Raw genomic sequence first — 16,181 nt, 5'->3', positions numbered from 1 at the left:
TTTTGATTTTTCTACAACTGAACATGTATTGATGTATAACTATTAAAAACACAATGGTCCTGAATAATATAAACATGTTTTTGTCAAAGCAGCTCTAATGTGGACTTGCTACATGACACACCGGAAAGAACCCTGGGACCCCACACAGTACCTGCTCAGGGGCTTCAGGTACCTCAGATACGCTTCTGCTTGTGATTCCAGCATCTGTAATTTGTACACTTCCGTCTCCTTCCAGTTTTCAAGCACAGATACCTACCGTTAGATTAGATAACAGTGAATTATTTTCAGAAAGTGAAAAACTGTTTTAAGGTTGTTAAATCATAAACATTCTAAGCTGCTTTCAAGTTTCTTCCTTCAATGACAGATGATGACAGAATCACGAGAACCTTATGATGTGGTAATTTCACACAAGTGAACATGAATTAAAGAAAACTTGTGGATTTGAAAACAGAGTAACATAATGACAGGAAAATTATTTTACCTTACAGAGTACTTTTCTCAGATACTGACCTTTCCACAGGGCTCACTGCTTAAGCCATGTCCCGGCATGGAGCCAGGCTCCCGGCATGTATACCCTCAGGAGCGGTATCTGAGCTCCTGTCCCTGGTAAGCAGAGGGCCTGCACAAGGACCCCCAGGCAGCACGCTATCAAATTCAAAGGCCTCAGAGAAGTTGTTCTCTGTATGAGCTTCAAGAGCCTCTGGATTCATAGCAGCACTCTCCACAATAGCTAAAACATGGAAAGAGCCTAAATGTCCATCAACGGACGAATGGATCAAGAAGATGTGGTGTATCTATACCATGGAATACTACATGGCAATGAGAAACAATGAAATCTGGCCATGTGTAGCAACATGGATGGACCTTGAGGGTGTTATGCTGAGCAAAATAAGTCAGGCAGAGAAGGACAAATATCATATGTTTGCACGTATAGGAGGATTAGGAGGAACTTGACGGAGGACCAAGGGGGAGAAGAAGGGGGGAAATGGTGGGGGAAAGGGAGAGAGGCAAACCATGAGAAACTCTTGAATGCTGACAAAAACTGAGGACTGATGGATGTGGGGGGGAGGGGGGATGGGCATGGAGGAGGGCACTTTGGGGATGAGCACTGAGTGTTATGTGGAAACTAATTTGACAATAAACTATTTGTAAAAAAAAAAAAAAAAAGAGCCTGTGGGGCATGTTTTTAAAAATTTAGACTCTGGTTTTCCCACAAGCCTACGGGACATTTTTGTAAGAGGCACTGCAAGAAATACAGAATTGCTTTCTTTTAATACAGGGGTCAGTAAGCTTCACGGGGTCCAACCGGGCAGACAGGCTGGCCGAATGGTGGTAAATGGGACCTGAACAAGCTCATAAATGTACATGCAGGCACAGGACTCACAGTATACTGGCACTTGGGCTTTTCTTCCCCCATCCTTTCCTTAGAAACAGCTGCACAGTCAGTATTTAATCAAAAGCCCCAAGTCTGTGGACTATATAAGCTAAGTCTTTTTTTTTAATTTCCCAGAATAATCATAGATATATATATATCAACAAATAATATTTCTTCTCAATTGAGAAAACAAAAACAACGGTATTTTGGGAACTAAATAAAATACAGCCAGAGATCATTATTTTGATTTTTTTCTCAGTAATGTCTCAAATAATATGTGGACACTGGTATATATTCTTGTGAGGAAAAGAGGAGAGCATTTTCTTCTTCTTTGTTTTGAGAGTATATCCTTAGTGAATGGATTAACTTCAAGTTTGTCTTCTAGTATTGGCTCTTAGGTTTTATGTTTGGCCACTTCATGGCATATCACTTGATCTCCGATAATGAAGACATTTTAAGTGTACAGCATGGAAAATTACTGAATTACAAAAATAAGGAAAGCAGACTGCAAAATGTGGTGTTCACTATGAGTACAGCTGTGTAATAAAATGTAAGCACATGGGTTAAACATTAAAAAGTGACAGGCATGGAAAAAGCAGCTATTTCTGGGAGACAGGATTATGGTGATAGGCCATCCATCAGACTCCATACTTTTCAGCTGCGTTGTTATGTCTCATATGTAATTCCGCACAAAGCGAACAATTTTGCCATATCTGTCCGTCACTGAAATGTCCTGGACTCACCTCTGCAGCCACCGCTCTTTGAAGACTCTCTTCATAATTCTCTTTCTCTTTCTTTATACACTCCTCTATTTTCATTTTCTCATTTGTAAATGTATCACTGCAAATATTAATGAGAAAAAACTTCTTGAAAAAAAATAGTGAGATAACCAAAGGCTTAAGCCACGTTAGCTTTGAAATCATGACATCGAATGACTTAGATAACTTCTTGCCTAGTGTCTGACACATAGATTCACTCATATGTGCTTTTTATGCTTCACAAATGATCAAAGAAACTTATAAAATTAAAAGTGAGTGTTTGGTGGAAATGCTGTGAAGCTGGGTCATCCCTTTTATGAGGGCAGGTGGACTATAATATATCTGGCTATAGAACATCCCTCATCCTTCCAGTCAGGAAATTCTCTTTTGACACACATTACAAGGAAATCACCCAAAGGAAAAAAGTGATATATACAAAGTTATCCTGGCAATATGTTTATAAGAGCTAACAAAAAAAAAGTCCACGATATATAAAAACATTATTTCCATTAATAAAGGTTAAAACTTTTTACAGGTTCGTAATAAAAATTGTTAATAAACTTAAAATTGTAGAACAGCTACCACCATAATAAAGTTGAGATTGTTATCTTAAGTAACACAAAAGAAAAGTTCTGAAAATACATTTTTAGGGGCACCTGGGTGACTCAGTTCGTTAAGCATCTGATTCTTTATTTTGGCTCGGGTTATGCACTTGCTGTACGTGAGACTGAGCTCCACAATGAGCTCAGTGCAGAGTGAGGAACCTGTTGGGATTCCAGCTCTCCCCCCACCCCACCCTTCAAAATAAATAAATAAATAAACAAAAATAGATATATATAATCTTTTTTACGACATACACATTTTTAGTTTCAGAAGACTTCAAAGGAAAAGAACAGTGAATCAACAATAATAAATTCAGGGTTAAAAAAATTTTTTTTAAATGTTTATTTTGAGAGAGAGCACGAGTGGGGGAGGGGCACAGGAGGGAAGACACAGAATCTGAAACAGCTCCAGGCTCTGAGCTGGGTCTCAAACCAACGAACTGCCTAAGTCAGGCGTTTAACCGACTGAGCTACCCAGGTGCTCCGAATAAATTCAGGATTTTTATACTGACAATGTAAAATAAAAATAGTAGGAACACTATAAAATAAAAATACTCAAAGAATAAACTTATTTAAATATTAAAGAATAAAACAGAAACAGAAATAAGAGACACATAATTATTTAAAAGAAACAGACAAGCCACAACAATAGATTTAGAAGCCTACTGTGCTGATGCCTCTGGTATTATTAAAAGTATAAGATGACAGTAAAATTAAATTTAAGCTTAATTTGCCTGATTTCAAGGGACTGATCCAGAAGTAATTCATGTTCCTTATCCTTCCCATCATTTTTCTGGGTATACCTATGAAAGAAAATCACCAAATTTTGATTAATTTTCAAGGGTATTTAAAGACACAATCCCACATAGTAAATTCTACTTATCTTGAATTATTTGTAAACCTCTACATTTTTATTTCATTTCTATTATCTTCTAAATAGGCAAAGAATCTGGGTCATTTTCCTTTTACCTTTCTGCCTAGAGGACAGAAACCTTTTCTTCACCCTAGGTCATATGATTGCAGTATAGACCACACTCTATCTCAATTCACTTCAAGGAGTGCCTCCAGGTGATTCTACATGACCCAGAGGAGTATAGGTGCTGTCAGTCATCAATGGTATAACCAGTGGCTCTCATTCAAAATGGAAACAGCCTTCTCATCTTTAAAGTGGGACTTATAGGGACACCTGGGTGGCTCAGGTGGTTACATGTACGACTTCCACTCAGGTCATGATCTCATGGTTCATGAGTTTGAGCCCTGCGTTGGGCTCTGCACTGAGGGCTTAGAGCCTGGAGCCTGCTGCACATTCTGTGTGTGTATCTCTCTCTGCCACTACCCACTTTCACTCTGTCTCTCTCTCAAAAATAAATACAGCCTAGTTAACACACACACATATCCAGTCTGATAACCTGCAAAACAAAGTGTAAATCTTTTTTTATTTTAATAAAAACTTTTTTTTAATCTTTATTTTTGAGAGAGACAGAGAGAGAGAGAGAGAGGGCGTGTGCCTGAGTAGGGGAGGGGCAGAGAGAATCTGAAGCAGGCCCCAGGTTCTGAGCTGTCAGCACAAAGCCCAATGCGGGGCTTGAATCCAGAAGCCATGAGATCTTGACCTGAGCTGAAGTGGACGCTTAACCTATTGAGCCACCCATGTGCCCCAACTAACTTGAATTAAAAAATAAATAAAAAGTCTCCCAGCAAGATCAAATTTCAAGGGTGGGGAGGGGATCTGCATATGAAAAGATCTGAACATATGGTATGCCAGAATGTAAACCCAGGATATCTGGATTACTAAACCATTTTCTTATTTAAAACTTCCTGAAAAACACTTTTTTCTTTACTAAAGTACAGTTGACTCTTGTACAACACAGGTCTGAAGTGTGTTGGGAGCATTTATACACAAATTTTTTTCAATATAGTATAATACTAAAAATGTATTTTCTCTTCCTTATGACTTTCCTTTTACTTAAAGTTTATTTACTTTTGAGAGAGAGAGAGAGAGTGTGAGTGGGGGAGGGACACAGAGAGAGAGAAATCCCAAGCAGGTTTTGCACTGTCAGCGCAGAGCCTGATGTGGGGCTCAAACTTACGAACCGTGAGATCATGCTCTGAGCCAAAATCAAGAGTCAGATGATTAAGCAACTGAACCATCCAGAAACCCCTTCCTTGTGACTTTCTTAATAACACTTGTTTTCTCTAGTTTACTGTAAGAATATGGTATATAATACATATAACACACAAAATATGTGTTAACTGACTGTGTTACCAGTGAGGCTTCCAGCTAATAGGAGGCTATCAGAAGCTAAGTTTTGGGGGAGTCAAAAGTTAAATGTGGTTTTTTGACTGTGTGGGATTTTCAGCACCCCTAAACCTACATTGTTCTAGGATCAATCCCCTAATTATACAATTATTCCTCTGATCAGAGTTTTGCTTCAAAACTTAAGACTACATTTAAGTTTTAATATAAAAAAGAAGCTTTACTTTAAAATTCAAGTATAAAAATTTAGATTTAAACCATTTATTTAGAAAGTACAAAGAGCAAAGCACATAAAGAAGCCCATAGCTTATTTTTAAACTGGGGATAGAAAACAGCAAAAAATATATTAATAAAGTGAAAAAATTCAATAAAAACTTTGTTCCTCAACAGAAATGGATTTTTATGCTAGCACAGAAAAAAAATTTTCCTTACCATTAATAACCTCATTTATTTTGTCTAGTTTAACAGTAAATCTGAATTGAGCATACAAAAATCTATATTAAATATAAATATTCCTGAATCTTTGAATAACTTAACTACTGACATGCTCAAATATTGAGAGGGATAAACCATGGGCTGTACCAAATCTATGTTTTTCCTATACGTACATACCTATAATAAAGCTCAAGTTATGAATTAGGCATAGTAAGAGATTAATACAATAACTAATAATAAATAAGAACAATTACACCGTAATGAAAGTCATAATGAAAGTGGTCTCTCTCAAAGTGTCTTACTACACTGTCCTTGGCCTTCTTGTGATGATGTGAAATGACAAGATGCCTGTGTGATGTGACGAGGTGAGGTGAGTGACACAGGCAGGTGACACAGCATTAGGCTACTACTGACCCTCTGACAATATGTCAGAAGGGAAATATCTGAGCTTGACTGCCACTGACCACAGGTAACTGAAATGGTGGAAAGTGAAACTCTGGATGGGGCAGGGGGTCCTGTACAGAGCTCTGCAGATGTTATCATTTCCATACATGTGTTGTGATGGAACTACTCTGAGCAGATGCCAAATGACAAGACACAGGCAGTGTTTTATATTTCACTGTTCTTGTAAGGGTTAAACACTGCCAAATTTAATGCTAGCAAGACCCATAATGAAGTCATCTGATCCTGTGGCATGGCAAATGGAAAAAGCACCAATGTCCTGAAAGGTCAGAGTGGTAGTGTGGCCCCCACAAGACATGCCTCCCCTTCTTCATGCCCTTAAATCCCCAGGAGGCCTGCTGCTTGCTTTAGACTACAGAATGTGGTGGAAGTAATACTCTGATGGTTCTGGGCCTGAACCTTCATGAGGCACAGCAGCTTCCATTCCTGGACCCTCCCGGACCCTCCCGAGCCCTCTGCCACCACATACGAAGCCTGGCTATCATGCTGGAGACCACATGGAGAGGCCATAGAGATAAAACTCCCATGAAGAGGCTACTTGGAAATGGAGCAGCCATGAAACTACACCGAGAGAAAAAGCCAGGACATCCCAGCATCCTGCTGAGCCCAGCCCCTGAGCCAATTCCCAGGCGCATGAAGACCAGTTTAACGGCCCAGCGGAACTCAGCACAGTTCCAAGATCATGATCACATAAAATGGCTGTTAATATAAGCCACCAAATTTGAGTGTCTTGTTACACAGTGGTAGGTAACAATTAAGCTGAGGAATCATATGATATGCCACCATCTAGAGAAGAGAGGGGTTAGGAATGGACCACAGAGAATCTTAAACTTGGCCTGCCTGAGAACTGTATTACCTGTATGCGTCACCAAATCCTTCATACCACAAGACCAAATTTTAGTAATTTTTTAAAGGTTCAGGATGAAAGTAATTATAAATAAACATCACAGAATCTTAGTACAGGAAAGAGCCTTAGCTCTAGACTAAGCCCCTTACTTTATAGACAAGGAAAAAATGGGGCAAAGATGTAATGTTCGCAGTAAGGGGAGGTGTCCTGACTAGAAGGAAGTCAGCTATTTGGTCATTCACAGCCCCGCTTTATCAGCAAACATGGTAGTTTAAAGGAAAAATTTTAGGTAAGATAAGTCCCCACAGAACTGGTCTCTAAAATGACATGAAAACAGTATTTAAATTTGTACTTTACCTGATACAGTCTGAAACTAAACATCGAAATGTTAAAATAACAACAAAAAAGCCCCAATAATAAGAAATCATTGCCTTTCAATTGTTACTTACGTTTCACTGGCATTTAAAACCTTTTTCATTTTCTTCTTTAGTGCTTTCAGATTTTCTTGGATTTCTTTTTTCTCCTGTTGCCACTTTTTAATTTCCTTTTCCAAATCTTCGAGGAACCAATCTAATTCTGTCTTTGATATCTAAAAACATTTTTAGAAAGCATTTAAATAAATAGGAAGATTAAAAAAAAAAAAGCCCCAAAGACCAGAAGTGTGGTGGTGTGTTAGTTCAATCAGTGACGCCAGTTTAGCAGAGCACACTCAGGACCTGGGCTGAGCCTGGGCCACAGAATCACACGACACACAGCCTTGGGCCTCGCCTGCCCTCGCCGGATCAGGCTGGGGGAGGCTCTCTGACAAAAAGGCACAGAGGCAGGACAGACCAGCTGGTAACTGGGAAGGGCTTCTTAAAACCAGTGATTTCTGATTTCTGTCTTTAAAGATGAGATGACATGTTGGAGACTGGATTCCAAGCAGTAGGAATAGTGAGGTAGAAGGATAAAGAGGAAGGCATATCTGAACAAAAGCAAGAGGCACTACGTGGCCGGAGTACGAAGTGGACACAGGGAAGGCAGGGCAGGGAGAATGGTACCCGAGGTGACCTGGGTTCAAATTATAAAGGAGCTTATAAGCAATGCTAAGGAGGGTGGACTTTACCCAGGAGATAACAGGAAGCCAGTGAAGACTCTTAAGCAGGGTAGTGAGATGATTAGATTCTGGTTTTAGAAAAAGAACTGAAAGACGCAGAGATGGATTAGGAATGGGTAAGCGGGCACGTGAAAGTGGTAGACCAAGCCAAGGCCTTCATATTTTCTTGACTGTGACCCCAAATAACAAATACATTTTAATAATTCATACCATAGGTACATATGCACACACCTGCAATCTGAAAGAGAACTATCCTTTCTGAGATGCTTTTTGATATATCCAATCTATTCAATTATTAAAAACATGGGGTTCCTGGGTGGCTTAGTTGGTTGAGTGTCCAACTTCAGCTTAGGTCATGATCTCATGGTTCGTGGGTTTGAGCCCCAGGTCGGGCTCTGTGCTGACAGCTTAGAGCCTAAGCCTGCTTCAGATTCTGTGTCTCCCTCTCTCTCTGTTCTTCCCCTGCTCATACTCTCTCTCTCTCAAAAATAAAGATTAAAAGAATTTTTTAAACAATTCCAGTCACCACCATTAAACTGATTTCATAGCCCATTATGAATTATACCCTTAATGTTAAAAATTATGTTAGAAGAAGGTAAAATCTCTTTTAAATCTCACTGTAATACTCCAAGTGAGAGACAATAAGGATTATGGTAGGGATGATAAAAAGAAGTAAATGAAACTTTAGAAGAAGAGGAAAGATGAGATCATGTGTCTAAGTGGGATATAAGACATAAAGCAGAAGTTGACAGGGTTACCTGGGTGACTCAGTCGGTTAAGAGGCCGACTTTAGCTCAGGTCATGGTCTTGCAATTCGTGAGGGAGGCCTGCGTCAGGCTCTGTGCTGAGAGCTCAGAACCTGGAACCTGCTTCAAATTCTGTCTCCCTCTCTCTCTGCTCCTCCCCCACTCATTCTCTCCCTCCCTCTCTCTCTTTCACTCTCAAAAATAAACATTAAAAAAATTAAAAAATAAAAAAAGTTGACAGGGTTAAAGATAGGTTTCTATCTTTGATGAATAGTTAAAAATCCCATTAGCAAAAAAGAGCACAGAAGATGTACAAGGCTAGGAGGCATGAAAACAGACACAGTAACCTAGATATGGATGTTTAAATCTATGAATAAGTAAAATTGAGAATTCCATAATTTTGACTCTGTAGTCGTTTTTAAAAATTTTTTATTTTTGAGAGAGAGAGAGAGCAAGTAAGCAGGGGAAAGGGATAGAGTAGGGGAGAGTAATCTTAAGTAAGAGAGAATCTTAAGGAGGCTTCACGCTCAGTGTGGAGCCCAACATGGGGCTTGATCTCAGGACCCTGAGCTGGAAACTTAACTGACTGAGCCACCCTGGCACCCAAGACCCTGCAGTTATTTTGATGGAACAGAGCAGAAATTTCTAAGTGTTTGACAAAGACTAGAAATCAAAGGAATAAAAATACTGAGTTCAAAGAGCTTTTCAACATAACCATTTAGGAAGAAACATTCTTCTGAGTCTAATTCGTCTATACAACAACAGACACCTTTATTCTAACAGGCACAGAACAGCACACAGTCAAGTCAGGTATGCTTTGCTCGCCAAAACAGCCTTTCCCAATATGGGCAACTCCCACCATATTCCAAGTCCGCCAACCAGCTGGTTGTTGTGACTTGGAATGTATTTCCCCAAGAAAAGCCATGTTAGAAACGTTAGATCTCCACCAGTTCCTTCCAGGATGCACCTGGTTACACTGGTGAACTGGATGCAAGGAGGTCTAGAGGGTTCAGGGAGGCAAGTCCTCAGACCATGAGAGTCTATTTGTAGAAGACGCAGTCTTATCCTGAGTGCTGGGAGCAGAAATGAGGTGCAGGGAAGGCAAAGGGGCAGTGCAGAATCTCCTCTGAAACCTGCCTGAAAGAGCCCCATCTGCAGTAGCCTCCGCCTTCCTTCTGGCATTCATTTCGCCCTCCAAGGACCCTTTTCCCGCAAGACCAAGTTTCACTGGACCCCTGATCTAAGCGCCGACAGACGGCATGCCGGCCTCCCCAGCACATACTTCAAACATCCTTTCCCCTCCTTCAGGTCTGTCAGCACCCAGAGCCCCTCACTGCTCTCAGGGATTCTGAAGAACCCCCTGGCTTGCCTAGAAGTGCTCACACATCACTCTTGCCCAAGTGACTCTCTAATCTAGAGGCAGTCTACGCACACGCTTTATCTGGGAAGTCCAACTGTTTCTGCTTGCCTTTTAATTTTTTTTAATGTTTATTTATTTTTGAGGGAGAGAGAAAACGAGCATGAGCAGGGGAGGGACAGAGAGAGAGGGAGATACAGAATTTGAAGCAGGCTCCAGGCTCTGAGCTGTCAGCACAGAGCCTGACATGGGGCTCGAACCCACAGACCGTGAGATCATGTCATGACCTGAACTGATGCTGGAGGCTTAACCGACTGAGCCACCCAGGCACCCCATCGGTTTGCTTTTTAGAATGTAAACGTGGGGGTGCCTGGGTGGCTCAGTCGGTTAAGCATTTGACTTCGGTTAAGCATTTGACTTCGGCTCAGGTCATGATCTCGGAGTTTTGAGTTTGAGTCCCACATTGGGCTCTGTGCTGACAGCTCAGAGCCTGGAGCCTACTTCTGATTCTGTGTCTCCCTCCCTCTCTCTCTCTCAAAAATAAACAAACATTAAAAAAAATTTTAATAGAATATAAATGTGATATCTCTGGCCTGGTCACAGGGGCATTTGGGTGGAGATACCGACCAGAATTTCAGGTGGTGTGACAAACAGAAATGAAAATCTGTTTTTTGAAGCAGGGTAGTTAGCCTTCCCCAGATGGAAGGCAAAACACCATGCGAGCCCCGGCCTTCCTGGTCAGCTTTCTTATGCGGGTGCTGCTTTCTGAAATGTCTTCTCAACCTATAAATTCTCTAAAAGCTTTATGTCATTTTCCAAAGTGTCATCCATTCAGTGCTGGCAGATGTATAGGTGGGGCACATGCTTGTAAATACTTGTCACTTATAAGTAAAAGTTTCTCTCTATTAACACTTCTAATAATATGTGAATCAGGGAATAGAGCAATATTTATAAGAAGTTTAAATTGTTAATATTTTCCAGTTTGAAGCTCTATGAAAATCAGCAATTGCTTAGAATGTGAGGTTACTGAAGGCACGGCCTCCTCCCTCAGAGAGGATGCTGTCCCTGAAGCCAAGCTACACTGCTCTGTGCACAGTAATGGTCTTCCGGCCAAAGGCCCACCGACCTAGAGGAAGGACGTGTCTCCCTCCTCAGCCTGTCTCAAGACACCACAGTTCGCGATGTTCCTGGGAGACAGACCTGCTAACAGTCCAGGTCCTTAAAGACTTCCAAGGACCAGCCTGGGGGCAGGATCAATTTCACTGGCCTTGAGGTGCACAGGCCAGCTGTTTTTAGGCAGCAGAGGTTCAGTTCAGCGACAGTCCTTCTAAGAACAGTTTTACGTAACATTTTCTTTGCTGTGACACTGCCAATCCTGAACCTGTTGAGTCACTGTGAGGGAGATGACCACCATGTCTACACTGCTTACAAAATCCTGTATTCCACTGGTTCACTTCTACTCCTGTGACCAGTGTCCACATGTGAGCTTTGCTGCCAGTAAATAAGCCAGCCTGGTCTCCCACCTGTCCTGTGCTTCCATTCTGGGCCAATGATTTCATCTCAGATTTAGCCCTTTGGCCAGGAGATGAGGCACAGCCACAAAGCTTAAGAACCTACTTGGCAACAAGTACCGAAAGGAGTTTAGTATCAAAAGGCACAAAGTATTACACACACACACACACACACACACACACACACACACACACACTTTTAGTTTAGCCACAGAAAATGCTACATGAGTTCATCTGCGGTTTGTACTAACTACCCTGTAATGACATAGCTACCTCACAGTGCCAACTAGGTCAGCTATCATGAACTTGTCCCCAGCTACACGATAGAGAATGATCTGAATCCTTTTCTTTGAAACATTAGAATTAAAGACAAAACTGACTATACACAACTACATGCTCTATAGGCACAGCTTACTGGCATAATTATAAATACTTCCTGATTTTTTTCTCTCAATTAGAAAAATGTGGTTTCCATACCGCTTTTTAAAAAATCTCAACTTTGTTCCAAAATATTAATTGAAATGTATATACAAAACAGGAGCGGACACTTAACTGGGTGGCACGCTCAGTTAAGTGTCTGACTCCTGATTTCAGCTCAGGTCATGATCTCATGATGAGTGGGGCGGAGCCCCATGTCACACTCTGCGCTGACAGCATGGAACCTGTTTGGCATTCTGTCTCCTTCTTTGCCCCTCCCCTGCACGTTCTCTCAAAATAAATATTAAAAAAAAAAAAAAGACAAAATAAAAAGAATGCTAACTAGGTAAAGAAAACAGAATAAAAAGATAAAAATGATAATACAGAACCAGAAGTGAGAGCAATATAAAAGTGAGTGCCATGAGGCGTTAGCCATTCTTTAGGAAGAGCACTAAAACTTTTCTGGTAGACAAAATCCGAGGAAATACAGTGAGCTATAGCCACAAAATAAAAACAAGTTTGTTGCACAAAGAAGCCCAGGAAGTGAAAGCAGAGAGAAACAACTTCTACTGAAGGAAGCATCCGATATATTTTGTCAAATGAAAGGATGGATAATATCCTCAACCATGTACTAGCAAATAATCAAGCAACAATCTTCACAGAAGTGCAGGCCTGATGTCCTCTGATGTAAGCGGACACAGAACATGCAGCCACAATTCACTGAACCCAGTGAACCAGTTCTTTGGTGCTCACACACACGTTTGGTAACATCAGCAGAGCTCCTAGTCTATACACGAGGGTCAAAGATGACAATAGCTCGGTGGGGGAAATATGCATAAATGACAATTACTACACCACACACAAGAATTAACTCAAAATGATCATAGACCTAAATGGAAGAGCTAAAATTATACAGCTCTTAGAAGAAAATACAGAAGTAAATCTTGGTGACCCTAGATTATGAGGTTTCTAAAATATGACATCAAGGCATAAACAACAAAAGAAAAAAAGTGGACAACACTGAAGCTAAAAACCGTGCTGCAAATGATGCCATCAGGAACCTGAAATGACAACCCGCAAAATGGAGATGGGAGAAACAGATTTTCAAGTATGGAAGATGGGAGAAAATATTTATAAGTCATGTATTTGATTAGCAACTTGCACCCAGATTAAAGATATATGAAACCCTTAAGAAAAATAATCCAATTAGTAAATAGACAAAGGATTGGACAGACATTTCTTCAAAGAAGATATACAAACAGAAAATAAGCACGTGAAAAGATGCTCAACCCCACTGGCTCTTAGAGAAATGCAAATCAAAGCCACAATGAGAAATGACTTCATACCCATGAGGATGGCTGCAATCAAAAAGATGGATGATACTAAGCATTAATGAATACGTGGAGAAGCTGGAACCCACAACTATTTTCACACAGTCTGGTGGTTTCTCAAACACTTAAATATGGAGTCAGTGTAGGACCCCGCAGTTCCGCTCCAAAGCATATACCCTCAAGAAATGAGGACATGTGGTGGGCCTGGGTGTCTCAGTTGGTTAAGTGTCTGGCTGTTGGTTTTGGCTCAGGTCATGATCTCATGGTTTGTTGAGTTCGAGCCCTGTGTCGGGCTCCGTGCTGACAGTGCAACAGTGCAGACCCTGCCTGGAATTTTCTCTCTCTGTTCCTCTCCTGGTCTCGCTCTCTCAAAATAAATATGTAAACTTAAAAAAAAAAAAAAAGAAATGAAAACATATATCCACACGTATTCATGGCAGATACTCATCGCAGCATTATTCACATAATCTAAAAGTAGAAAAAAAAAGTCCATCAACTGATGAGTGGATAAATAAAACGTGATACTGTCATACTACAGGATATTACTCGGCAGTAAATTAGAAAAAGTGCAAGTGCAAAATCTAACAGCGCATCTAATGGAACTAGAGGGAGAGCAACAAGAGCACCCCAAACCCAGCAGAAGAGGAGAAATAATAAAAATCAGGGCAGAACTAAACAATATAGAAACCAAAGAAACAGTTGAACAGATCAATGAAACCAAGAGTTGGTTTTTTGAAAAAATAAACAAAATTGACAAACCTGTAGCCAGGCTTCTCAAAAAGAAAAGAAAGAGCACTCAAATAGACAAAATCATGAATGTAAATGGACTTATTACAACCAACCCCTCAGAAATACAAGCAATTATCAGGGAATACTATGAAAAATTATATGCCAACAAACTGGACAACTTAGAAGAAATGGACAAATTCCTAAACACACATTCACTACCAAAATTCACATGGAAGAGAGAGAAAATCTGAACAGACCCATAACTAGTGAAGAAATTGAATTAGTTATCAAAAATCTCCCAGCAAATAAGAGCCCTGGGCCAGATGGCTTCCCTGGGGAATTCTACCAGACATTTAAAACAGAATTAATACCCATTCTTCTCAAGCTATTCCAAAAAATAGAAACCAAAGGAAAACTTCCGGACTCATTTTATGAAGCCAGCATCACTTTGATTCTCAAGCCAGACAGAGACCCAGCTAAAAAAGAGAACTTCTGGCCAATAACCTTGATGAATACAGACGCAAAAATCCTTAACAAGATACTTTCAAATCGAATCCAACAGCACATAAAAAGAATTATCCACCAAGATGAAGTGGGATTCATTCCTGGGTTACAGGGCTGGTTCAATATTTGCAAATCAATCAATGTGACACATCACATCAACAAAAGAAAAGATAAAAAACATACGATCCTGTCGATAGATACAGAAAAAGTATTTGACAAAATACAGCATCCCTTCTTAATAAAGACCCTCGAGAAAGTAGGGATAGAAGGAACTTACTTAAACATCATAAAAGCCATCTATGAGAAGCCTTCAGCTAACTTCATCCTCAACGGGGAAAACCTGAGAGCTTTCCCCCTGAGATCAGGAACACGACAGGGATGTCCACTCTCACCACTGTTGTTTAACATAGTGCTGGAAGTCCTGGCATCAGCCATCAGACAACAAAAGGAAATCAAAGGCATCAGAATTGGCAAAGAAGAAGTCAAACTTTCACTTTTAGCAGACAACATGATACTCTACATAGAAAACTTGACAGACTTCACCAGAAGCCTAGTAGAACTGATCCGTGAATTCAGCAAAGTTGCAGAATACAAAATCAACATACAGAAATCAGTTGCATTTTTATACACCAACAATGAAGCAACAGAAAGAGAAATCAAGAAACTGATCCCATTCACAACTGCACACACACACACAAACCATAAAATACCTAGGAATAAACCTAACCAAAGATATAAGAGATCTGTATGATGAAAACTATAGAAAACTTATGAAAGAAATTGAAGAAGACACAAAGAAAAAACATTCCATGCTCATGGGTCGGAAGAATAAATATTGTTAAAATGTCATTACTACCCAAAGCAATCTACACATTCAACGCAATCCCAATCAAAATTGCACCAGCATTCTTCTCAAAACTAGAACAAACTATCCTCAAATTTGTATGGAACCACAAAAGACCCTGAATAGACAAAGTAATCTTGAAGAAGAAACCAAAACGGGAGGCATCACCACCCCAGACTTTAGCCTCTACTACAAAGCTGCAATCATCAAGACAGTATGGTATTGGCACAAAAACAGACACATAGACCAATGGAATATAATAGAGAACTCAGAATTGGACCCAAAAATGTACAGCCAACTAATCTTTGATAAAGCAGGAGAGAGTATCCATCAAATGGAAAAAAGATAGCCTCTTCAATAGATGGTGCTGGGAGAACTGGATAGCAACATGCAGAGGAATGAAACTAGATCATTTTTTCACACCATACACAAAAATAAACTCACAATGGATAAAGGACCTGAATGTGAGACAGGAAACCACCAAAACCCTAGAGGAGAAAGCAGGAAACAACCTCCTTGACCTCAACCGCAGCAATTTCTTACTTGACACATCCTCAAAAGCAAGGGAATCAAGAGCAAAAATGAACTATTGGGACCTCATCAAGATTAAAAGCTTCTGCACAGCAAAGGAAACAATCCATAAAACTAATCAGCAACTGACAGAATGGGAAAAGATAGTTGCAAATGACATATCAGATAAAGGGCTAGTATCCAAAATCTATAAGGAACTCACCAAACTCCACACCTGAAAAACAAACAACCCAGTGAAGAAACGGACAGAAGATATGAACACACTTCTCCAAAGAGGACATCCAGATGGCCAACAGACACATGAGATGCCCAGCATCCCTCCTCATCAGGGAAATACAAATCAAAACCACACTGAGATACCACCTCACGCCAGTCAGAG

At 40.3% G+C, this 16,181-nt stretch overlaps 1 protein-coding gene across 1 annotated transcript in view; it reads right to left on the bottom strand.

Annotated features, from left to right (window-relative positions):
• The window catches only part of TTC3 (tetratricopeptide repeat domain 3), a 118,726-nt gene that overhangs the window by 14,862 nt on the left and 87,683 nt on the right, over positions 1-16,181 (bottom strand). Inside the window, exons 36-39 of the mRNA XM_039227958.1 lie at positions 7,186-7,325; positions 3,470-3,538; positions 2,119-2,215; positions 152-252 (exon numbers count right to left, since the gene is read on the bottom strand). Coding sequence (XP_039083889.1) covers positions 152-252; positions 2,119-2,215; positions 3,470-3,538; positions 7,186-7,325 — 407 coding nt within the window. The remainder of the gene's footprint in view (positions 1-151; positions 253-2,118; positions 2,216-3,469; positions 3,539-7,185; positions 7,326-16,181) is intronic.

The sequence above is a fragment of the Hyaena hyaena genome, unplaced genomic scaffold, assembly GCF_003009895.1.
Source record: "Hyaena hyaena isolate Hyena2069 unplaced genomic scaffold, ASM300989v1 scaffold_2, whole genome shotgun sequence".
NCBI lineage: Eukaryota > Metazoa > Chordata > Mammalia > Carnivora > Hyaenidae > Hyaena > Hyaena hyaena.
This window is presented reverse-complemented; position numbering and strand designations above follow the sequence as displayed.